At 51.7% G+C, this 20,721-nt stretch overlaps 8 protein-coding genes and 2 non-coding genes across 10 annotated transcripts; 4 read left to right on the plus strand and 6 right to left on the minus strand.

Moving 5' to 3' along the window:
* Positions 1–358: 358 nt before the first annotated feature.
* Positions 359–1,841, plus strand: BU25DRAFT_464926 (uncharacterized protein; the record flags this gene model as incomplete). Its single annotated transcript, XM_033700138.1, has 5 exons — positions 359–484; positions 542–811; positions 887–1,017; positions 1,060–1,682; positions 1,712–1,841. The coding sequence occupies exons 1-5, from the start codon at positions 373–375 to the stop codon at positions 1,839–1,841; spliced, it is 1,266 nt and encodes a 421-aa protein (XP_033567900.1). The 5' UTR covers positions 359–372.
* An 813-nt stretch (positions 1,842–2,654) lies between these two features.
* Positions 2,655–3,362, minus strand: BU25DRAFT_11614 (uncharacterized protein). Its single transcript, XM_033699381.1, has one exon. It carries the CDS (start codon positions 3,216–3,218, stop codon positions 2,745–2,747), a length of 474 nt encoding a protein of 157 aa, XP_033567901.1. The 5' UTR covers positions 3,219–3,362; the 3' UTR covers positions 2,655–2,744.
* A 1,458-nt stretch (positions 3,363–4,820) lies between these two features.
* BU25DRAFT_405582 (carbohydrate esterase family 4 protein) lies at positions 4,821–6,601 on the plus strand. Its single transcript, XM_033699817.1, has 2 exons — positions 4,821–5,407; positions 5,460–6,601. The coding sequence occupies exons 1-2, from the start codon at positions 5,146–5,148 to the stop codon at positions 6,317–6,319; spliced, it is 1,122 nt and encodes a 373-aa protein (XP_033567902.1). The 5' UTR covers positions 4,821–5,145; the 3' UTR covers positions 6,320–6,601.
* Positions 6,602–6,607: 6 nt separating this feature from the next.
* BU25DRAFT_405583 (uncharacterized protein) lies at positions 6,608–7,326 on the minus strand. Its single transcript, XM_033699818.1, has 2 exons — positions 6,890–7,326; positions 6,608–6,836 (listed from the first exon to the last, which is right to left on the minus strand). The coding sequence occupies exons 1-2, from the start codon at positions 7,196–7,198 to the stop codon at positions 6,705–6,707; spliced, it is 441 nt and encodes a 146-aa protein (XP_033567903.1). The 5' UTR covers positions 7,199–7,326; the 3' UTR covers positions 6,608–6,704.
* Positions 7,327–7,602: 276 nt separating this feature from the next.
* On the minus strand, positions 7,603–7,689 carry BU25DRAFT_t8. The gene has a single exon. It is a non-coding gene; the product is annotated as a tRNA-Thr (tRNA).
* Positions 7,690–8,906: 1,217 nt separating this feature from the next.
* On the plus strand, positions 8,907–11,379 carry BU25DRAFT_405585 (serine/threonine-protein kinase-like protein psk1). The gene is made up of 2 exons (XM_033699819.1): positions 8,907–9,045; positions 9,100–11,379. The coding sequence occupies exon 2, from the start codon at positions 9,161–9,163 to the stop codon at positions 10,904–10,906; it is 1,746 nt and encodes a 581-aa protein (XP_033567904.1). The 5' UTR covers positions 8,907–9,045; positions 9,100–9,160; the 3' UTR covers positions 10,907–11,379.
* On the minus strand, positions 11,296–11,379 carry BU25DRAFT_t7. The gene has a single exon. It is a non-coding gene; the product is annotated as a tRNA-Thr (tRNA).
* Positions 11,380–12,533: 1,154 nt separating this feature from the next.
* BU25DRAFT_405586 (uncharacterized protein) lies at positions 12,534–16,110 on the plus strand. Its single transcript, XM_033699820.1, has 4 exons — positions 12,534–13,123; positions 13,189–13,751; positions 13,809–14,847; positions 14,902–16,110. Exons 1-4 carry the CDS (start codon positions 12,588–12,590, stop codon positions 15,995–15,997), a joined length of 3,234 nt encoding a protein of 1,077 aa, XP_033567905.1. The 5' UTR covers positions 12,534–12,587; the 3' UTR covers positions 15,998–16,110.
* A 15-nt stretch (positions 16,111–16,125) lies between these two features.
* Positions 16,126–19,241, minus strand: BU25DRAFT_405587 (vacuolar protein sorting-associated protein 35). Its single transcript, XM_033699821.1, has 7 exons — positions 19,066–19,241; positions 18,358–18,992; positions 17,785–18,310; positions 17,264–17,738; positions 16,666–17,211; positions 16,469–16,615; positions 16,126–16,418 (listed from the first exon to the last, which is right to left on the minus strand). Exons 1-7 carry the CDS (start codon positions 19,200–19,202, stop codon positions 16,257–16,259), a joined length of 2,628 nt encoding a protein of 875 aa, XP_033567906.1. The 5' UTR covers positions 19,203–19,241; the 3' UTR covers positions 16,126–16,256.
* A 125-nt stretch (positions 19,242–19,366) lies between these two features.
* Positions 19,367–20,406, minus strand: BU25DRAFT_405588 (uncharacterized protein). The gene has a single exon (XM_033699822.1). The coding sequence runs from the start codon at positions 20,239–20,241 to the stop codon at positions 19,663–19,665; it is 579 nt and encodes a 192-aa protein (XP_033567907.1). The 5' UTR covers positions 20,242–20,406; the 3' UTR covers positions 19,367–19,662.
* Between the last annotated feature and the right edge of the window lie 315 nt (positions 20,407–20,721).

Below are 20,721 nucleotides of genomic sequence, written 5' to 3' on the forward strand. Positions count from 1 at the left end.
ACCAGAACGGTCAACACCACCTTTTCGCCTTGAATATGAAATGCGCTTGGCAGGCAACCTGAGCCATATCACAATTGGCCGGTTGACAGCGGCGCGCTTCAATTTACAGTGGGAACAACCGTGATCGGACTATCGTTGATGGATAGCCAGAGAATAGCAATCAGTCTTAAGCACGAAACGAGCCAAACTAGATGCTTGGTCATCATGGGGCCACTAGAAGGGAAGGTCTTGTGGCGGCCTGTTCCTCATTAGGGGAGGGGTAGGCCTTTATATTGGCGGTACTGAGTTTAAAGAGCATGGTACCCAGTATGTCTTGAAGGAGAACAACATCATGTATACCTCCAGCGGTCAGAACGATTCAGAAACGGTATCATGGGCTATGGAGGTGCTCTGGCATTAGTAAATGGCTTGCCTTTTGAATGGACGTTAAGCAGTCAATCCTCGTACCAGATGGATACATGGAAATGGCCGAATGTTGCTGCGGGTACGAACAAATGATTCGACAAACACTCTTGCGCACTGCGGTACTAACACCAGGCAGGGAAGGTGGCTAGGGTCTACGTAGAATTTGGAATAAAGTGGTTTGTAGAGGACGATGCCTGTGAAGCATACTACGACATTGCTGGAGCCCCGGACAAATTTTCGATACTCGGAAAGAAGCCCAAGGATTATGAGCCCACCATCTCATCAACCGACATGGCGACGAGGCAGAGTCCCAAAGGCTCAAAGGTTGATTTGGGCTTCCGTCATGATGCAGCTATTTACTGCATCATGGCGACATACGAAGCCGGGCAGTGGTGGTCGAACAGCGGTACGTATGTTGACTGGATGTAGCAAAGTATGGGGTCATTGGCGAACAGAACTCTCAAGCATATCTGCATGCCAGGTAGCCATGACGCTGTTATGGGAACATTCAGCCCTGGGACCGTTGGAGCGCATTTCGCCAACACTCAGACTCAGAATTTGGACTTTAAAGGCCAGCTTATGGCTGGGTCTCGCTACTTTGATCTTCGACCAGTCCTCTCGAATGGCAAGTAGGTGGCTGGGCACTATAGCGAGTTGAAGGTGGGAGAAGACGATGTTCGGGTTGGTGGTAATGGACAGTCGGTGGACGACATCATCAAACATGTCAACGACTTCACCGGTAAGTTCCAGGAACTAGTCATCAACCTCAGCCACACCCTCGACACAGACAACGATTACAAGGGCTTGAACCAGGGTCAGTGCAACTCGCTTTTCGAAAAGCTTAAAGGTATCAACAACCGCTACACAGTCGACTATTCAGGAGATACCGGCTTCTCCGCCAAAGTTCTTGGCGACTTTCTCACCGACCGCGTATCCGTTTTCGTAGTCGCCCAATTCCCGTCAGGAATTAAACTCGGTGACTACGCAAAACAAGGCTTCTTCGCCAGCAACAACTTCCCCTTCTACGACTCCTACAGCAACAGCAACGACCTAACCTCCATGAAAGACGACCAAGTCAAGAGGCTTAAAGACGAGCGCAACATCGCTTCAGATCCTGCATGCCTAAAAGACAAAATCCACATCCTATCCTGGACACCCACCCAACAACGCGAGGACGTCCTGAATCTCGACCGAGCGATCCTGAACCCGAACGCAGCGGTGTCCGATGATCTGGTGGAGAAGGCGTGGAATGCGTTTACGCCTATAACTTCCCGAATGTGCTGTATGTGGATGCGTTAGGGATTAGGGACAAGAGCGTGGTGTTTCCGTTCGACAAGTCGAGGCATGTACCGGTGAATAATGATATTGCGGCTTTGGCAATTGCGGTGAATTGGCGGGGAGGAATAAAGTGGTTACTGGGAGGTGATGGGTGGTGATTTCACTGTACACAAAGACGAGTGTGGTCATGAGGAGGGACTTGCGGGATAGACGGACTGTCGCAAGAAAAATTCCATTGTTTTCGAACTTTTAGTTGTACAAGCGGTATCACTACGAAATGTCTACGCGCTCGTTGCCCATCGAGAATGTGTTAAGAGAGCGCAACATCGAGTCAAGTGGAGCACAAGCACATCCGCGGAACACATCAACACTCCATCTGCAGCTCCCCTCTTCACCGCGCAAACACTCACGTCGAACACTCAAAATTGCGATAGACACACAAACCCAGAAGCCCGCAGGGGTAAGTATTGGTATGCATGTCAGCAAGCCTCATGCACTCTGAAAGATCCACGCTACTGCACGCCACCCCACGTCTTGGCCGTTGAACCCATCCCCCGAGTCTTGGAGCAGGGCTTGGAGATGCTTGATCGCACGCATACCTCACCGGTGACGATATCTGAACTTACAATCATCCAAAGCCTTTTTCCAAGTGTGAGACGATGACATGTTTCGCTTTACCTACTGTTTACGAAACATTAGAGAGAGTTGAGGAGTGGCAATGCAGGCCTTGGCCTCATCATGCAGCACCGCTTGGCCGAAAACTCTGCTGCAAGTATGATTTTCGTGACGTGAGAGTGGATGCAAGGACACAGCACGACTTGCCGTTGGTGCGACCGATCTGCCTGGCGGCGTGCTGTGCTTCCGAGGAAGCGTGGTGGTGAGCCTCGTTCATGGGTTTGTGGTCAAGCGAAGTTACACTGCTTCAGCCCCGCCTCGTATGAGGTTTTGTCATGTGAGATTTGTTGTCAGCCCTGGAGTGGAGAGACTTGTACCAAATGCCACATTGGATTGTTGTGCTGACATCCTTGACAACGTGCGATGCGTTGTCGGTGGAGGCTTGCCTAGAGATGCCCAGAACGAATGCCAGTGGCGAAGCGAAGTAAAATTACAGCGGGCGCTGCGGTTCGTCCGTTGCCTGACAGAGGATGATGGTGATCGGTAGTAAATTCTGGGGCCAAGAGGAGGTCGATTGGGTGTAGATGCGTGTTGTATGTCAAATACGAGGTCGCGGGATGCGGAGATACGAAATTTGATATTCTGGAGAGTGCAAGATATCGATCAGCGCAAGACATCAACTGCAAGTTGCTAGCGTTTGAATAGATGCATCTTCGTGCTGGAAGTGCGTGCCTTTTGTGTATGTTCTCCGCCTCTTCGAGAAGGTCGACAGAGACACGATAGAATGGTACATCACGCTTGTCGTGATGCCAATACTCTAACAACGAGCTATTCCGACCGGGCTGCAGTGCAACACGAAGCTGACGTATCCTCGCACGACCGTTTCCATCGTGCCACGCTGATAGAGTTGTGCAAGTCATCCACCGGTGTACAGCACAGGGGCAAGCGGGACACAGCAAGGCGTGCAACGACCTAACGTTCGGAATATCGGTTTCGGGAATACCGCGATTGTTTTCCCATCGCAGCGGTTGCTTCAGAGAACGTGGTCGAGTGGAACAGAGTCATGTTGGATCCACGAACCTCTGTTGGGCCGTCATGGTAAGTCTCAGCTTGGACGGCGGATAACGGTAAATAGAGCCGATTTGCAACCTAAGCATTGCCAATTTGCGCATCATGATGTTGGCAGGGTTCTTGTGTAGTAGGGCTGATGATCGCGGGAAGGCCAGAGAACACCTCAATTCGATTTCGCTCTCGTCTCGAAAGCGACACAAAAGCGATCTCGGATTTTATTTTGCGCAGTATCCCCGACCCGCGGTCTCTGTTCTCCACCAAGGATAATTGTGGAGGGGAGGTTGGAAGAGCTGGCACTAATTGGTTAGCTGCACGCTGCATGGCAAAAGGGAGGGGGGTACGAGAATTTCCCGTGCACCACCACCTATGCACGCTGCAAAACAAAGTATTGATCCTGCTGCCTTACGATGTTTGCCTGCGGCTTTCGGAGAATAGGTCTGCAATCGGTGCCCATGTGTATCGATAACTTGAGACAGTGACGTGAGTTGCATGCCGGCAGAAGAAATGAGCTTCGCTTCTCGGCACATGTGGTTGGCTCCTTGAGTGTTTTCATGACATGGGAAGAACGCCAATATCCCGAACAGAAGTGCGCCTTTGGTGATTCAGCAGCGGGATCCATCTTTGTTGGCCTAGCTCCTAAACAATCCAGGTTCAAGGATGCTTTAGTCGAGATTGCCGTGGGGTCGGTGCTGCTTTAGGGATGCTGGAAGAGACTTCATGCGCGGAACGCCCCCTGAAACCACAAGATTCGAACGACCTAAAGTTAGATGCGTGCGGATGATGGCATCGAAGAAGAGCAGGTGGGTCTTTCCTCTCCTTACTTTCAACAAGCTTGTCCTAACGAGGGTGCAGCCTTCTCTGGTGTGCTCGGCAGCGGTTGCCAATGTGTACGCCAACTGTCGTGTTGAGCCACCAGCATCAAATTTGAAGACTAGCAGCATGTAATCCCCACGTCGTTGTTCCATCTGCCATGCGCCAGGCGTCCATAACAGAAGCAGGCCAGGAGCAAGCCATGGCAGACGCAGGCAGACTGCGCGGAATCGAAATGCATCTCCCAATAGCGACAGCGGGTTAGGGCTGAGAAAGTTCCCCAAACGGCAGAGGTTGTCGTCAGCCTTCGAAGCCACTGTTGTTTCCATAGATCCCCAAAAGCACTTCGACGATCTGTCCCACGATGACCGGGAAGACTTGAGTCCAGGCGAGCACAGAACAGTGCAATGCCTCAGGTCCCGTCGGATACGATATTCAATTTCAACATCATGTCCCTTGAGTATCCTCTCGGTGGGGTTTACAGTCGAATCCATGCTCCTGCAGTGAAGGCTGACCATGCCGCTATCCACGTTTTCAGCCAACCACAGCCCCGGTGGTGCCGAAGCGAATCCGGAGCTACGGGGCGGGAGCTGATAGCGTGTGAGGCTTCAGGGGTGTCCACGACACAAGGCTTGAACTCTCTTAGGTTGAACCGGCACTTGGCGAGACAGGCTTCGATGCGCCATCGTCAAGTTTAGCAACTTTCGTGCAGGGGTATCTCGCTGGCGGTCGATCTTACGTCCCTTCATAAACAGAGAGTCCCTTTCGTCTTGTGTGCCTCTATTCTTCACCTCTTTCGAAGCCTTAATTCCGTCCGCTGTATTCGCGGTTCGCCTCTCGTTACCCCTCTCAAGACCATTCAGTCGTGAAGTCTTCATTGGCTCACACTTGTCATTCGCTTCCTTGAACCCTCCACACAAACTACCTCTAGTAATCCCGTAATACGAACACGAACCTTTTAACAACATGCACTTCTCCACACTCGCCGCTGTTGCGGCTGTCGCCCCATTCGTCAGCGCCCATGGCGGTATGGGACTGCCCAAGATCGCTGGTATCAACATGCGCGACCTGAAGTCCCGTGACCTGCTTGCCAACCTCGAGGCTCGCATCGCTGAGGTTCAGACCGTTCATGCCCATGAGAACCGCCTGAACGCCCGCCAGGACGACCGCCAGTGCGGTGCTGGTATTGGCTCTTGTGCCGCGGGACAGTGCTGCTCTGGCGCTGGATGTATGGCTGCCTACTATGAAACCATAGGATTCATGACACTGACGAGATACAGACTGCGGTACCGAAGACGACTACTGCTACTCTCCTGGTTGCGACTACAAATACGGTCCTGGTTGCCCTGAGAACATCACCCCCTCTGGCACCAACACCTCGACTATTGCCCGTACCAAGGTTGGCTCCGTTGCCTATGGTGGCGCTGGTATCTACAACTGCGTTACCCCCGGCACAGTTGCTCTGACCTACGACGATGGTCCACAGAAGGATTACACTACTCACGTTCTCGATGTCTTCAAGACATACAACGCCAAGGCCACTTTCTTCATCAGTGGCAACAACATCAACAAGGGCGAAATCGATACTACTGCTGAGTTTGTCAGTGTCATTAAGCGCATGGACACCGAGGGCCACCAGATCGCATCCCACACCTGGACCCACTTGGACCTGAGCGCTGTCTCTTCCATCGACCGCAAGCAGCAGATGTGGAAGAATGAGATGGCTCTTCGCAACATCGTTGGCAAAATCCCCACCTACATGCGCCCTCCTTACTCCAGCTGCACGGCTGAGTCTGGTTGCGAGCAGGACATGGCCGATCTTGGTTACCACGTCACCTACTTCGACGTTGACACCGATGACTACAACCAGGACGACGTCAACAAGATCCAGAACTCCAAGAACTACTTCAAGGGCAATATTACCCAGAATGGCGCCTCTGCCGCCAGCTCTGAGTGGTTGAGCATCGGCCACGATATCCACTACCAGACCGTCTACAACCTCACTGACTACATGCTGTCTACCCTCACTGGTCTTGGATACAAGGCAGTCACCGTTGGCGAGTGCCTTGGTGACCCTGTCGCTAACTGGTACCGCACTGCTGACGGCGCTGGATCCACCACCACCCAGGTAAGCTTATGATTTTGCGATGCATAGCCTTCTCGAGAGCTGTCCTCGAGTTTCATTCAAGCCTTCTTGAGAGTCGTCCTCAAGGTCTCCTTTGTGTCATTACGTTCAGTATTGTCATTAAGCGCAACCTTGAAGGAAACTGATGATTTGAAAAAGTGATCCCACTGAGACCGATGGCCTGGGCTTGACACGATCGAACGTCAAGCTCAAGAGCCCCGTCCATCAGGCGCGGCATCGTCTGAACCCGAAAAGTCGACAAAACGACAAGACCATTTCTACCAAGATATGGTTTCCCCTCCTTACCCGCTGTTGTTATTTCGTGGATCGCTCTGGCTTACTGGTTTTTTTGTGAAAACTTATCTAACATTATTATTAGTCCGCTACTGGCACCAAGACCTCATCTGCTGCTTCTTCTACCGGGACAAACAAGGTTTCTACCGAGGGAACTTGCGGTTCGGCTGCTGGAACCACTTGCCTTGGCTCCACCTTCGGTAACTGTTGCTCTCAGTACAACTACTGCGGTTCCACCGTAAGTTTTCCCAACACGCAATCTAAAACAAATCATGACTAACAACTAAACAGACCGACCACTGCGGAACTGGTTGCCAGTCTGGGTTCGGTAACTGCGGTGGCAACGGCGTTGTCTCTTCCTCCACCAAGGCTGCCACCAGCACCGTGAAGCCTGCTACTTCCACCGTTAAGACATCTGCCGCCGCTACCGCCACCTCTAAGGTCTCTACCGACGGTACCTGCGCTGGCACCGGCAAGCAGACTTGCCTTGGCTCCACCTTTGGCAACTGCTGCTCCCAGTACAACTGGTGCGGTTCCACCTCTGGCCACTGCGGCACCGGTTGCCAGACTGGTTTCGGTACCTGCACTTAAGCGGTTCATCTGCAAGTTGTTTTTGGGTTGTAAAAAGTTGAAGCAGCGTCAAGCGTTGACGTACTTGTACAAAGCAAGCGATGTAGCATGATGAGTATATAGGGCTCTTGGAATGTCTATACCTTTCCAACTGTTGATTACATTTTGTGCTGCTTGTCGTGATCGTTGAAGAGGGCCGCCACATGTCTGGAACTGTCATGCAAAACGCGAGAATCAATAGAACGCATGAAACTACAGTGATATTATTCCGCATTGAACTAGATTTTCCATTGAAGTTGGCTTCGTTGATCCTCAAACCATAAGTTGGTCAATAAGAGATTACAGCAGTAGCGGTCTCCGTTTGAGTAGTTTCACAAAAAGCATATTCCGACGTCAAAGGTTCCTTTATGAGAAAGTAACAGATGCCAAAAAGATGCCCTCTGCCAGAATCGAACTAGCGATCTTATCATTGCATACCGAGGTAATACTAGTGATACGCTTTACCACTAAGCCAAGAGGGCTTGGAAGAACCAAGAGATTCCAACTTTGTTGGATTGGCTTATGAAGAAACGATTTAATTGTTAAATATATATCGTTAATAATTGAAAATATCTAGGATTCTTGATAAGTCGAGGATCCTGTCCCTGCGTCGTCCTCGTGTCTGAGTTTGGACTGAGGGGGCGGAGTTTTGCCCGATGTTAGGCAAACAGACTTAGACGAATCAGGTCTTCCGTGCAACACTAGCGGCCCGGCCCTCACCAAGACCGCCAACCTTCCACTCCATGAAACATTATGCAATGCAAGATCTTTGAGCCGGCTCTACAGTTGCTCTTGCTAGGATTAAAGTCCTTCGTTGTTGCGAGTTGACTCAGAGGCTGACTCAATGAGCGACAATCCTCTTCTCAGTCATTGGACCCTTTCGTGACGACGCGGCTCTGCCTTGTACTCCTTGCACGACCCTGCATGTGCCATCTGTCGATGCATGAGCGTGTTCTAAATAGATTTCGAACAATAGAAAGTGTACAGTTCGACAGCGTCTTGACTTTCTTGAAAACTCCGCTCTGTCAGCCACATGTTGTTTGGCCTACAAGCTATGAGATGCTTGCGACGGAAGTTGAGAAACAGGGACCTCCGTGTTGGCCAACCTTGAGCGGAAGGGGATATGAGAAAATAGATTACTGCGGTGTTCCAGGCTTGTGCGAATACACGACAGCTGAAAGGACTTTCCGAGACTGAGCTCCTGATCTGGTTATTGTGATCCAATCGATGCGTCATGTGTGAGACCGTGCCCAAAGCTCAAAGACAACTCTAATACGCCCTCTAGCTGCGATCGCATTTGCCAACCTGCATGATCTCGATACAGCAATACAAAAAGCAGATTCCAAGGCATTGTGGAAGCAAGGCATGAATGCGCATGGACTTGTTTCTGTGGAGATGAAGTCTGGGGGGAGACAAGCCAGCCGCTCAGGGTTAAGCTTATTCACATGAAAATGTAGGCTTGGCACGCTAGCAGCCGGAATTCTGAGGTCCCTCTTCCTGCTGATCACGCTGTCCTTTTTCCCTTACCTTCCTCAAACGCGACTTTCACAACACACAAACGAATATCAACGGCCAGGAAAGACACCTGGCGCACATTATCGACATTCAGCTATCTTCAGAACCATCATCTATGAGCTCTGCTTCTCCCGACACGACCGTTTCTCTCTCTATCGCCCAGCTCACCCTGACTGGCCCCGTATTTCCATATATTGCCTCGACCAGCGGACTGAACAAGACCGACGCCTCTTTCGCCGCGCTGATTCGCCGCTGTCTAGGGGAGGAGGGTCCACCGTGAGAGGTGGACGGTAATATTGGCTTAGTCCAGTACTGAGTTGGTTGTGCGCGATACACTGAGAGCTTCGGGTTTGCGCACGCTGATGCAGACTGCCTAGAGTCAACGTGCGACATAATCTACCAGAGCAAGCGCTCTATTATCAGCGAACCACTGCACACATGGCGATCTTCTCCTTCGACGATGACGATGCGCAAGCCGCGAAGAAGGATGCGCAGCAGGGCGCAGAGCCTACGATCAACGCGGACGATGTCTTCGCAGCAGACAAAATGGATATGGACTTGTCACATGTGCCTCTCCATGTGGGTACCCCACCTATCACGATCGCGTCCCCACTGCCCAAGCGCACGATGCAGCCCAATCTGAAAGCCAAGCAGCAAGGTCCAGACAAGCTGGACTTCAACTCGGTCATGAAGAATGCGCAGAAGAACAAGAAGAAGAAAAAGAAGGCCTTGGACGGCATTGCGCCGGCTGCCAACATTGCTCGTGGCTTTCACACCCCTGTCACGTCTGGTGGAGAAGAATCGGACTTCTCTGCTGCTGCTACGCCGCGCTTTGGGCCCGCTGTCTCTGGTTTGCCCAGTGTTACCAGTAGCCCTGCGCTCAGGCCGATTTCTTCTATGGGAGGCATCAGTAGCCTCAAGGCTCAGCTCGAGGCTCTGAACATTGGCTCTCGAACGGACTCACCGTTGAAATGCCCGCCCGCAAAGCAGGTCTTCTCTGGCATGTCAAGCAACACTAGTATTTCTGGGCTTGATAGCACCAGCGACAGCGATCGCACAGAGATGGAGAGCTACGAGGTCAATTTGGACGAAGACTTCAGCGTCGATACGTTGTCGAAGACCTCTACCATGCTCGGCAATAACGTCATGCGCAAGATAAGCGCCGACGACTTCGAGCCCATCAAGTGCCTTGGCAAAGGCAGTTATGGTACTGTTCTACTCGTCCGACAGCTCAGCACTGGCCGCCTGTTTGCCCAGAAGACTTTCAAGAAGGCCTCTATCACCGTGCATAAAAAGTTGATCGAGCAGACCAAGACCGAGCGCAACATCCTAGAGAGCGTCAACAGGCACCCATTCATCGTCAATTTCTACTACGCCTTTCAGGACCACGAGAAGCTCTACCTTATCCTTGAATACGCGCAGGGTGGCGAGCTGTTCCACCATCTAGAGGCCGAACGTATGTTTTCTGAGGACGTAGCAGCATTCTACATGGCTGAGATGGTGCTTGCTCTTGACCACCTTCACCGCACGGTTGGCGTCATTTATCGCGATCTGAAGCCCGAAAATTGTCTTCTCGACCATGAAGGACATCTCCTTCTCACCGACTTTGGCCTGAGCAAGGTGACACTTGATGATGAGAGCCCTTGTCGATCTATTCTTGGTACCCCTGAGTACATGGCTCCTGAAGTTATCGAAGGCAAGGAGTACGGCGCTGCGGTGGACTGGTGGTCTCTGGGTGCTCTTGGTTTCGACTTGCTTACCGGGTCACCTCCCTTCACCGGCAACAACAACGCCAAGATCCAGGAGAAGATTCTCAAGCAAAAGTTAGCCTTGCCGTTCTATCTCAGTGCCGATGCAAAGGATTTACTTACTCGTCTCCTGCGCAAGGACCCTAAGAAGCGTCTTGGGTACAACATGACCAAGGACATGCAAACAATCAAGAACCACCGCTTCTTCCGCAAGATCAATTGGAAGCAGCTCCAAGCACGCGAGTTGGAGCCGCCGATTCAGCCTCTCATCACTGACCCTGAGCTGGCTGAGAATTTCAACCAGGAGTTCACAGGCTTGCCGCTCAGCCCGGTGTTGACCAAGAACTTCTTGAGTGAGGCGCAGAGCAACCCTTTCGGTGGCTTCAGCTTCGTTGCCAGCCAGAGCTTGCTGGATGATGGAGACTGGGGTTACTGAAGATGATGATGCTGGACTCTCTTGGTCCTTTCTCTGTCAGGCGCATGTTGTTGACTCTCGAATTCATGCATTGTTTCTCTCGAACTGTGCATAGCCTTACTCGGCGCAGTATTTCATAGATACATGCTAAGCGCATGCATAATGTCAAAGACTGCTGTTTGTTATCATGCCAGACACCAGATGTGTCGCTCGTGTGCGGCTGATGGTTTTGTGCAGGTGTCAACAAGGTCTTGCCGATGCAAAGGCAGTTTGTCTCCCAGTTGGCCGTTCGCACTACCGCAGCTACGATTTGTGATTCGCAAAAACAGAAAAACGTAAAAACTTACGATGACCTCGATTACCACAGGGCCAAAAAGGATTATTTATGGTCTGTACTGAACTAAAAAACGTGCCCATTCTCGGAATCGAACCGAGGATCTTCTCATAACGTAGAAGTATACGAGTGAGACGCTGTACCACTAAGCCAAACGGGCCATTGATTATCTTAAATTTTTAAAATAAATATATTGTAAATGATCGTATTCAAAGCGCAAACCGTGTTCATGGCCGACTAATCTCCATTCATCAATAACATGCTGCGGCTAGTGAAGTTGTTTCGGCCCATCACTTAAGTTCTATATTTGGCGTGCCTGCTTTAGAATATTTGGTAAGCAAACTAGTGCACCCCCATCATCACTACATGCCTCACTCCTCCTCCATCAACAATCACCTATCATCCGCATAGCCGTCCATCCATCGAGAAATCCAGCAGTTCTGGACTGCACCACATAACCTGTCGAAGTACAGCCGATGCGTGTTTGCGTCGTTCCTTTTCGATACCATTAGCCCTACCTACCCCACCTGTCCTCTTAATTCTCACGAAAAGGCCCATACGTACAAGGATGGCACTGTATTCATTGCCTTACCCGAACATGTGCTCTGTGAATGCCCCTATATGTAAGAGTTGTCACGGTTGTGTCTAAATCGGATTGATCGAAAGAGTAGATCAGCGAAGGTATGTCTTACTGAGTGAGCATGACAAAGGCACGGCAGAAAGCTGAAAGAAAGCGCTGCGCATGTTAGAGGCATCTCACCTTACTCGATCAGGGTATCGCAACGTTTGGAAGTCGGTGGGTAAATTTATTAAGAGAGGAATGCGGTGCTGTTAGCATCGTCCCACGCTCCCTACCTCGAACGAGTAGCGCGATGTGCGGGCAAAGTCCTCAAAGAGACGGTGCATAGTGCAGCGTGCATTAAGAGTTTAGTGAATCCAAACCAGACAGCTTATCCCGCGAGAGATGTACGTCGCACAATTGGTTTGAACGAGAAATATCGAGCGGATGGATCGACTGGCACGAAGCCGCGTAACGGCAACCCTGAAGCCTACTAAGCACGACACTTTCATGCACCATTACTAGATAGACACATAGCTTCCTGGCTTATGCTGCTAGGCACAGGAGAAATAATCGGGTAAGAGTTTCCAGTTTGTCAGCTTTCGTGGGACAAGTCCGAGCCTCTGGATGGCGCATGAGTCCGCCGCTCGTTCACAGTGAAGGAGCAACATCTTCGCCGCCAAGCTTAGCCAGACCTTTCCGTCACGTCACCGCACGACGCAAGTTGTTATAACACTTTCGCTCCCCCACCCCCCGATCAAATCAACTTACTCTACGCACAAGATCCAGTCATCTCAACTCTGCGCGCAATGTCGCAATCCGCTGTTGGTACAGCGGCGCCACATGGCTTGCGCATAGTCCAGATAATTGCAGGCAGAAGCCTGATTGTCGCACTCCCACTACCGCCTGACATGGGCGCGCTGCAACAATCTTCGACGCCTTTCGCTGTCGCTGCTGCTATGCCAACACGCGATCGCGCCTTTTGGAGACGATTCAGCTACACTCCAGTTCTCCTTAAGATCAGCACAATTCTCCGCGGTCTTGGACTCCGACAGATCAACAACGGTCCCGGGAGAATCTTGTTCCAATACAACAACGTCTCTCAGCTTGCTGATGCCGTTGCTGAGGTTGTAAAGAGACTGCCCACTACTCTGGAGGAGCTCTTAGATGCCGCTACAGACTACGCATATGCACCACTTCAGGAGGAGATAGCACATCTTCTTGGTCGTTTCGGCGACGAAATCTGGGGCGCAGGAAAGGAGAGGGCATGGCTCCTTCAGGCTAGTGAGGGCAAGATAGAGTATCAGAAGGATCTAGTGTTCGAGCATGCTGCAGATCAAGCTGTGTAAGTGCATCGAAGAGAACGTATCGCAATAACAACATCGAGTTCTTTGCTAATGTCGTATACAGGTTGATGTACTATCTCCGCTTGTGGATCCTTGTGAAGGCCTTCAACTCTTTGCGCAATAAGGTTCAACCTCGTGCAAAGCTGCTTCCTCAAGCAAGCACAGGCGGCCAGATGACTTGGAACTCTACCGGTCCCACCAGCAAGTCATCATTGCTGCATCAGGACATACAGACTGCCACGCGCGGTGACGCACTCGCAGCTGCCGCCGACCTCGCTCCGATCTCGTCTGCACATGATACCTTGCCCGATGCATCAAAAGAGCAGACCGACCTCCCCATCAGCAACAATTTGCATGTGCGCAGGACAGTACGAATACCGAAGCCTCGGAAAGATGTCGACATCAACTATACCTCAGACACGGCGCCGGAAGAAAGTTCACAGATGAATCCCGACTCAACTGACGAAACTACAAGACACTACAAAGGAAAGGGAAGGACATGGAAGAAGACTGAAATCTACAAAGATTCAGCTTTTGATGTCGGTAAAAGTACAAGCAAACTCCGTACCAAGGCCTCTCTAGACGAGCCAACCCCACGACCGAGAGGCAGGCCAAAGGGGAGCAAGGGTAAGAGCTTTCTGTCCAAAGAATTCGTTCGCGACGAAGAGTCTGATGATGATGCAGTTGTGTGGACCAATAGAGGAGAAAGACAGTCGAGACGACTAGGGAAGAAGGCACTATTGGTGCCTGCCCAAGCTGCCGTGCCAATGCAAGAGATGCCGAAGCCGAAAGCAAGTCGACGCCCAAGGAGGAATTATCTCTCCGAGGAAGTTGTTCGCAACAGCTCTGATGAGTCCGAGGAAGACAAAATTCTTACGCGCACCTCCACGTATGAGGACGTTGAGTCGGTCATTGGTACCAAGACGCGCCATCTTGCTCGACAATCTAGTGAACAGCGTCACGGCACCGAAAACATTCCTTCTGTGACTGGCCTCGACCTCGACCCACGGCATTCCCTGTCTGTGCGTGACCCACCTGTGAGGAGAACTTCAGTGCGACAGCCACCAGGATCATGCAAGTCGTGTAGTCGGCGGCATCAGAAGTGCGATCGGACGCACCCGACATGTGGTCGCTGTGCGGATCTCGGCTTCTCTTGCGAATATACTCAAGGCTCAGTCTCGGCTACGCCACCGAGTGTAGCTGCTACAACCAGCCCATTGAGAAAGCATGTCCCACTTCCTATTCAACCTACTACGGAGCATCTGAACGGCGAGTACGATCTGCTAGTTGAATCTGTGACTGACAGCACTATGCCTCACGCTAAGAGGAACCTCCTTCTTGATGAGTACTGGGACGAAAAGACCTGGCGCTGTTTCTACCTTACATATAACGAGCGCCGAATCATGCTGGCAACGATGCGGTCTCTGGGACTGAAGGTGGTTCCACGACATCGCTTCAAGTTCAGATTCGACATCGGGTACTTCGTGTCACTGGGCAAAGACATCAACAAAATCGCACGAAAGCTGTGCAACCATTTCTCGGCCACGCAATTGATTCGATACGCAGCAGATCGAAACTACCTGGACGACCGAATCGATACCTTATTCGAGACACACTCGGCAATATGGAGCATCGATGCAGATCGTACGAAGCTTCTGGCCCCAGGCGCTGACGAGAACTACCCCAGGGACCTTTTCTATGAGGAAAGCGAAGACCAGAAATTGTAAGTCTTCATATCACTCGTGAACAGTATATAGATTATTGACCTCGATTGCAGGCTATGGGTTCATCTCCATCGTTGGATATTCATCATTGCGCTCAAGAATTGTAAACAGATGCACGGATCGGGAGCCAGCAATATGGACAAAGTGCTCCAGCTGGGAATTGCGGAGGTCCCTGAAGATATGCTCAGCATGTACCAGCTGGAGAACAGCTACACCCTCCATGCACCAGAGGAATCATCCGGCTCAGTCTCTCCCACCGCATTAGGCGGCTCTGCCTCAACCATCAAGGACAATACGATCACTAGCCCGATTCTCGCTGATAGCATGTTTGCTGGCCTGATCCTCGAAGAATGCGAGTTGAATCTGTTCGAAGCTCTTGGCCAGTTCTTCGCCGAGGAAAGGGGACAACAGAACGAACAGGATGACAGCGGTACGCTTCTCGCGGCCGAACCGGACCCAGCTACAGGAAAGCCCTCTAGGCGTCGACGGAAGCGCAAAGATAGCGGCATCACAGAGCCCGAAGACCAAAACGTTATCCGTCCTCTAAAGCAACGTCGAACAGACCAACACCGCACAACATCAACACGTCATGACTTCAGCGCCCTGTTCATGAGCTACCTCGAGAACTATACCGATCCAGAATTCGACGAGCTCGCAGCGCTCAAGAATCTCGCACACGAGCTGTCAGTCCTAGAAGACTACGCATCCAACTTCCACACAGAAAAGGGCATCGAATTCGCCACCGCCTTCTTCGTAGCCTCCTTCCCTGCCTGGCTGTTGTACCGTCAGGACATCGTCAACGTGAAACGCAAGTATGCATCCATACAGTCCTCAGAGGAGGTATCACATCGCCATCTCGCTGTGCTGGAGCGCTCGCGACTCGCGACCCAGCTTCGGCAAGCTCATGAGAAGTTCATGGACGCTGGACATGCCGGGCTTAGACCGGAACAAGTCATTTGTCGCGCGATGACTACGCTGCAGAATGAACATGGACATTCACAGACCGCGGAGGATATCCGCATGGGGTTTCAGGGCATGGAACATGAGGTGAAGACGTTGGGGAACCAGCTAATGAAGGACGGTGCGAAGTGGATCCTGGGTGACTTTGTCTCGGTGGCCAGCTTGAACGGTCTGCAGCCGCACAAGTAGGTTGGTAAGGATGCGAGGACCCTAGCTTTGGGGCTGGCTGGGTTGGGTGGGCTGTATGCGTAGAGACGGGAGAGTGCCGTGTACGATAGTGAGCTTATGAGGAATGAAGATCGTGTTCAAATGTGATATAATCAAATGTGGTATAATTATCTCGTACGTTAATTACCACTCCAATGCATAACTCGCCTTGCGTTATCTGCCAATAATATCTGCAACCGATGTCTCCAACCTCGCGTACCTGGCTGATGCATGATCGCTATTACTTCGGTGTGGCGATGACGCCCTCGTACTCTCGACTTGCTATGTAGTCAAGCGTGCGCTGGAAGTGTTTTCTTGGGTTCTCGAGGCTTGATGCGTTTTCGTTTGATTGAAGGTTGGAGTGGATGAGTTCGATGAGACCATTGAGGTACTTCGTTGTGACCTGTGAAGTGTTAATAAAGCACATCTTACATCACCGTTGAACAAGCTTACAGCATCATTCTCCTGATCAAAGTAGTAGACATAGCGGTTCAGGATTTCAACGAAGAGCTCCACTGATACTGCTGCATCCATACATGCATCAGCGACGCGGAGAGCACGCTGCAAACATTCAAGCACGCGCTTGCCATCGCGATATAGCTGTGTACCGTTAGTTGCGAACCCAGCCATTGTACACACATGTTACTTACGTTCTTCGGATCTTCCTCTCCGACTTGCCTGAGCTCCGTCGCCCACCACAAATGACTAGCGAGGTAGACAGCACGGCACTGATCCGGCTTCTTGAGCAACTTGCTACCGTGCAGCGCGCATTTTGTGATGAGAGTGTCGTAGTTCTCCTTGCCGAAGTTCCGTGTTGTGTGCAGCCCACTGGCAACAACACACACAGCCTGGAACTGTGCTCTGGAATCGCTGATCGCTTCTTCGTAGATCGTGAATGCTTGTGCGAAGTACTCGTACGCGACTTCCTCGAAGTTGTTCTGATCTGCGACTTGCCCGCAGGCGACGAAGAGGCGCAGCGATAGGTCGGCGGAGCCTGTGACACGGCTGTAGAGTGTAGAGAGGGTGTTGTGCATGAACTTATAGAGCGCTGATGACTGCGGCTGCCAGTTGTCGTCGAAGTGCTCGCGTTTCTTGTATTGTCGCGCAAGCTTGAGAGATGCTGTGATGATGACCGGTGTGGTGTACTTGACGCGCTCGTTGCCTTCTGAGAATGCCTTGCGTGCTAATTGAAGAAGCTGCGAGCTTTGTTAGCGCCTCTACTCTTCAAGTCAATACAGCAGGACCTACCTTGAACTGCGTATCGTTGTCCGTTCCATGTATCAAGTGTACTATCCTCGCCAGCCAGCCCTGCTCTTCTATTGTCTCTTCGGTTTCCTGAGCTCGTCTTTGGATAGGGCCGCCCGGGTACCCTTGCGCTTGCTGAATGCCTTCTCTGATGAGGACCTTCAGGATCTCCAGCACGCTTTCGAGGTTCTCGACGGTGGTGATAGGAGTTTTGTTTCGCATCAGACTCCTTGCGATCTCGCCAGCTACTGCTCGCCGTGTGGGATACGGCTGGGAATGGAGAAGAGGGATGTAATTCGGCAGAGCCAGCGCGGTGAAGAGGGAAACGTAGGTCTTGATAGGAGCAAGAAGGAGGTTGAGGATCTGGCTTTGTGTTGCTTGTGAATGTAGATCGGCGCTGTTTTGGTATTCGGTAACCTTTTGGTTTGCGAATGTCAAGACTTGGTCGATGTAGTCGAGGCGTTCGGGGTATATGTTTCTAGGCCGATTAGTATAGTTCCTGCCAATGTTCACGTCTGACTTACAAAGCAAGATTTGCAAGCGATACAAGTAACCCAATGGTGTCTTGGATGGCCAGTCTTTGCATCTTGACGAGTGTCTGCACCTGCTCGTGGAAGATCTCGAAGAGCTTTACATTGCGCGGTATGCCACGTCTCTTTTCAATCGCACCGTCTGACTCGGCTGTCTCGGTTTCTGCAGGGGATACAGCTGTGATCGAAGATGCAGTCGAAGTCCCATCTGCTCTCGGTTCTGTCTCAGCACCCTCGGTAGATTCACCATTCTGTTGTGTAGGTGCGGCCTCCGGCTCCGCGCTCTTCTCTTTCGCTATCCGTATTTTCTCGAGAAGCTGTGTTATTGACTCCTCCTCAGTCTTCTTGCGCTGCTCTGGGCTTTCCGACTCGGCTTCGCGTTGCGCATACGATGATAGTCGGTCCATAAGGCCAACAACAATGCCTTTGACATTTACGTGCGGATTCAGCCTCGCGACCGCAGAGAGGAATTGATCGAGAGTGTGGAGGTGGAACTCGTCAGGAAAGACCTGGGTGACAACTGCAATTTGTTAGCCAAACTCCAAGTGCACATGAACCGAGACATGCCTTCCAAGAGGTACTCTTGCGCCAGAACATCTCGACATTGTACGATCTGCTCAAGCAGAGGGTTGAGTATCTTCTTGTAGTTCTCCAGATCGACGAGCTGGCTGAGCCTGACCAAATTGCTGCCCACAAGAAGCTGGAGCTCCTGGCGTTCCTTCGTCCTTTGCTCACGCTCCCTCGAGTGACCCTGGTGTTGCAGTCGCACCCACAGCTTGTTCATCTCAACGAAGTTTGTCAAAATGAAGCTGATCGAGTCCTGCAGGTTGCCCTCCGGACCCTCGCTGTCGCCGGAGGGAAGATGATCGCGTGCTTGACCGGCGAGGTAGTAGCGCAGGAACAGTCCACGGATGGGGTGTTGTACTCCGCGACTCATCTCCATCATGTCCTTCATGATCTCCTTAACCGGCGCATCTTCAATGGCCATGTAGACGGTGCCGACGGTGACCATGAGGTACAGGCGAGGGATAATGTTGCCAGCATACTGGACAAGCTCGTACAGGTCGGCGAGGTGGTTTACGGGGTGGTTCTCGCGGAGGTAGACGGCAAGATGGCGCAGGGCATCGAAGACGGCCATGTAGAGCTCGTAGTACTGCTTGGGGCCGAGGCTGCTCGTGCGCAATTCCGAGACGAGCGTTGAGCTGGGCACACAATCAGCGATCCATATCTCTCTGCAATTGCGGGCTGGTGGTGCATGTCCGGAGCTCCCCGTACCTGCACTTGAGCGCGTCCATCAGCTTCCCAGGTGTCTCGAGACACCGCCGCATGAGCATCGTCTGCTGGCGCACCACGGCGAGGGCATCTTCGAGCAGGCGAGCCTGGTCTTCAACGGGGGGCGGCGGCGACGCCATTGTGTATTGTAACGGTGGAGAGTCCGGGGTTGTGGAGAGCGCTGGTCAATGATCAGGCACCGCCGAGATGGCGGGATGGGAAGGCGCTCGCCAAGAGTACCTGCAGGGATGAGAGCTATCTAGCTTAGCTGCGTCATTATGTCACATTCGAACATCTTCGCGTATGGTTATCGAGTAGTAGTTTCTATCATATGGAGTCGCTCTATACAGTGTCTACTTGCAAGACGACTTGCGTTGTCGCCGCAGTCTATAACGCCGTCCCAATGCACACATCGTATTCACATCCCCGCCTTCTGTCCATTAGTCATGTATCATATACATCATGTACTCCGTATTGAATTAATAGAAACAGTAGCCAGTCTAACAGATGTTTTTGTCAACTGTGACTCAGAAAAGAAAGGAAGTGGTAAAGATCTATGTTGTCGCTCTGAGATCCCATGTGGTTGCGGAAGCAGTCAATCTACCAAGCAGGCAGATCAGTCGAGCTCGAAGCGATCGCGCCCAGCGTCGAGAGTAGTGAAGGAGTTGCGACGGCCTCAAAGGTCTTGATCCTGTAGGATGTATGCCACATCCCGTTGTCGTAGTACTCAGTAGGTCCAGCGTCATCGGTGACGGTGACAGTAACAAAAACAGGCTTTGGTGTCTCAGTCGTCGTTGAGGCAACGGCTGAAATCGTTGTCGGTTTTATTTTTGTCGAACTTGGGGTAGATGTCGGCGTTGACGAGGATGTCGAACTGCTTGTCCAGCTGGTGCTTATGCTGGTTGCTGCCGGTGCAGGGACAGGCTCCACAACAGTAGCTGTGACCTCTGCAGTGACAGTTGGTCCCGGTTTGGTGACTTCGACAGTCTTTGTTGTCTGGTCGACTACTGTGGTTGCGTCCGCAGGTGCCTCGGTGGACGCTCCACCGTCGACGTTGATAACAGAGTAGCTCTTCGCACGAGGAAGAATGTCGCGTGGTTGATTTGGGTCAAGAGGCAACGCGTTGACGAGCGTTGTGGCGATGGCTGCCAGAGCGATGTATCGAGTATTGAAGATCATATTGAGAATGCTGAACAGAGTTGATAGTCGTCTTGGGTTCAGGTGATGAACTTGCAGGGTACGAGTCGACAACCGTTGATCACTGACCGATATGAACGCAAAACAGAGTACGAGCACAGTGGAGCAGAGTATATGAGATCCATCTTCGTGGCGGGGAAATCGTCAGACGACTGTTGATGGCAGGATGAACAGGAGGCTGGGAGAGGCTGGTGTAGGGCCCGTGCGCAGACTAGCGTGGACGACGCACGTGGCAGCTGCAGCTTGCCACGTTTGACAGTTGCGACCTTCGCAGCGGCATTCACATGCTACCAAATTGAAGAAACACATTCCAAGACTCTCATCCGAAGACATCCAATGCAGTGCGTTTTGCTAGACTGCGCTATGCTTTGATGCCACCAAACCAATCGTCTACCAATTCAGGTTTTTCACATGCTCCTGTGTGATATCCAGAGCCTCATTCCAGTTGCGCCTTCCCTCCTA

Source organism: Macroventuria anomochaeta (genome assembly GCF_010093625.1).
Source record: "Macroventuria anomochaeta strain CBS 525.71 unplaced genomic scaffold BU25scaffold_1, whole genome shotgun sequence".
NCBI classification, from domain to species: Eukaryota; Fungi; Ascomycota; class Dothideomycetes; order Pleosporales; family Didymellaceae; genus Macroventuria; species Macroventuria anomochaeta.

Bases quoted from the DNA above. Each gene is read 5' to 3' on its own strand.
- BU25DRAFT_11614 (XM_033699381.1), bottom strand. From the start codon at position 3,218: ATGACTTGCACAACTCTATCAGCGTGGCACGATGGAAACGGTCGTGCG.
- BU25DRAFT_405582 (XM_033699817.1), top strand. From the start codon at position 5,146: ATGCACTTCTCCACACTCGCCGCTGTTGCGGCTGTCGCCCCATTCGTC. The intron at 5,408-5,459 runs GTATGGCTGCCT...GACGAGATACAG, and splicing joins GTGCTGCTCTGGCGCTGGAT to ACTGCGGTACCGAAGACGAC.
- BU25DRAFT_405583 (XM_033699818.1), bottom strand. From the start codon at position 7,198: ATGAACCGCTTAAGTGCAGGTACCGAAACCAGTCTGGCAACCGGTGCC. The intron at 6,837-6,889 runs CTGTTTAGTTGT...GGGAAAACTTAC, and splicing joins CCAGTTCCGCAGTGGTCGGT to GGTGGAACCGCAGTAGTTGT.
- BU25DRAFT_405585 (XM_033699819.1), top strand. From the start codon at position 9,161: ATGGCGATCTTCTCCTTCGACGATGACGATGCGCAAGCCGCGAAGAAG.
- BU25DRAFT_405586 (XM_033699820.1), top strand. From the start codon at position 12,588: ATGTCGCAATCCGCTGTTGGTACAGCGGCGCCACATGGCTTGCGCATA. The intron at 13,124-13,188 runs GTAAGTGCATCG...TGTCGTATACAG, and splicing joins CATGCTGCAGATCAAGCTGT to GTTGATGTACTATCTCCGCT. The intron at 14,848-14,901 runs GTAAGTCTTCAT...CCTCGATTGCAG, and splicing joins GAAAGCGAAGACCAGAAATT to GCTATGGGTTCATCTCCATC.
- BU25DRAFT_405587 (XM_033699821.1), bottom strand. From the start codon at position 19,202: ATGGCGTCGCCGCCGCCCCCCGTTGAAGACCAGGCTCGCCTGCTCGAA. The intron at 18,993-19,065 runs GTACGGGGAGCT...TTGTGTGCCCAG, and splicing joins ATGGACGCGCTCAAGTGCAG to CTCAACGCTCGTCTCGGAAT. The intron at 17,739-17,784 runs GTAAGTCAGACG...TAATCGGCCTAG, and splicing joins TCGCTTGCAAATCTTGCTTT to AAACATATACCCCGAACGCC.
- BU25DRAFT_405588 (XM_033699822.1), bottom strand. From the start codon at position 20,241: ATGATCTTCAATACTCGATACATCGCTCTGGCAGCCATCGCCACAACG.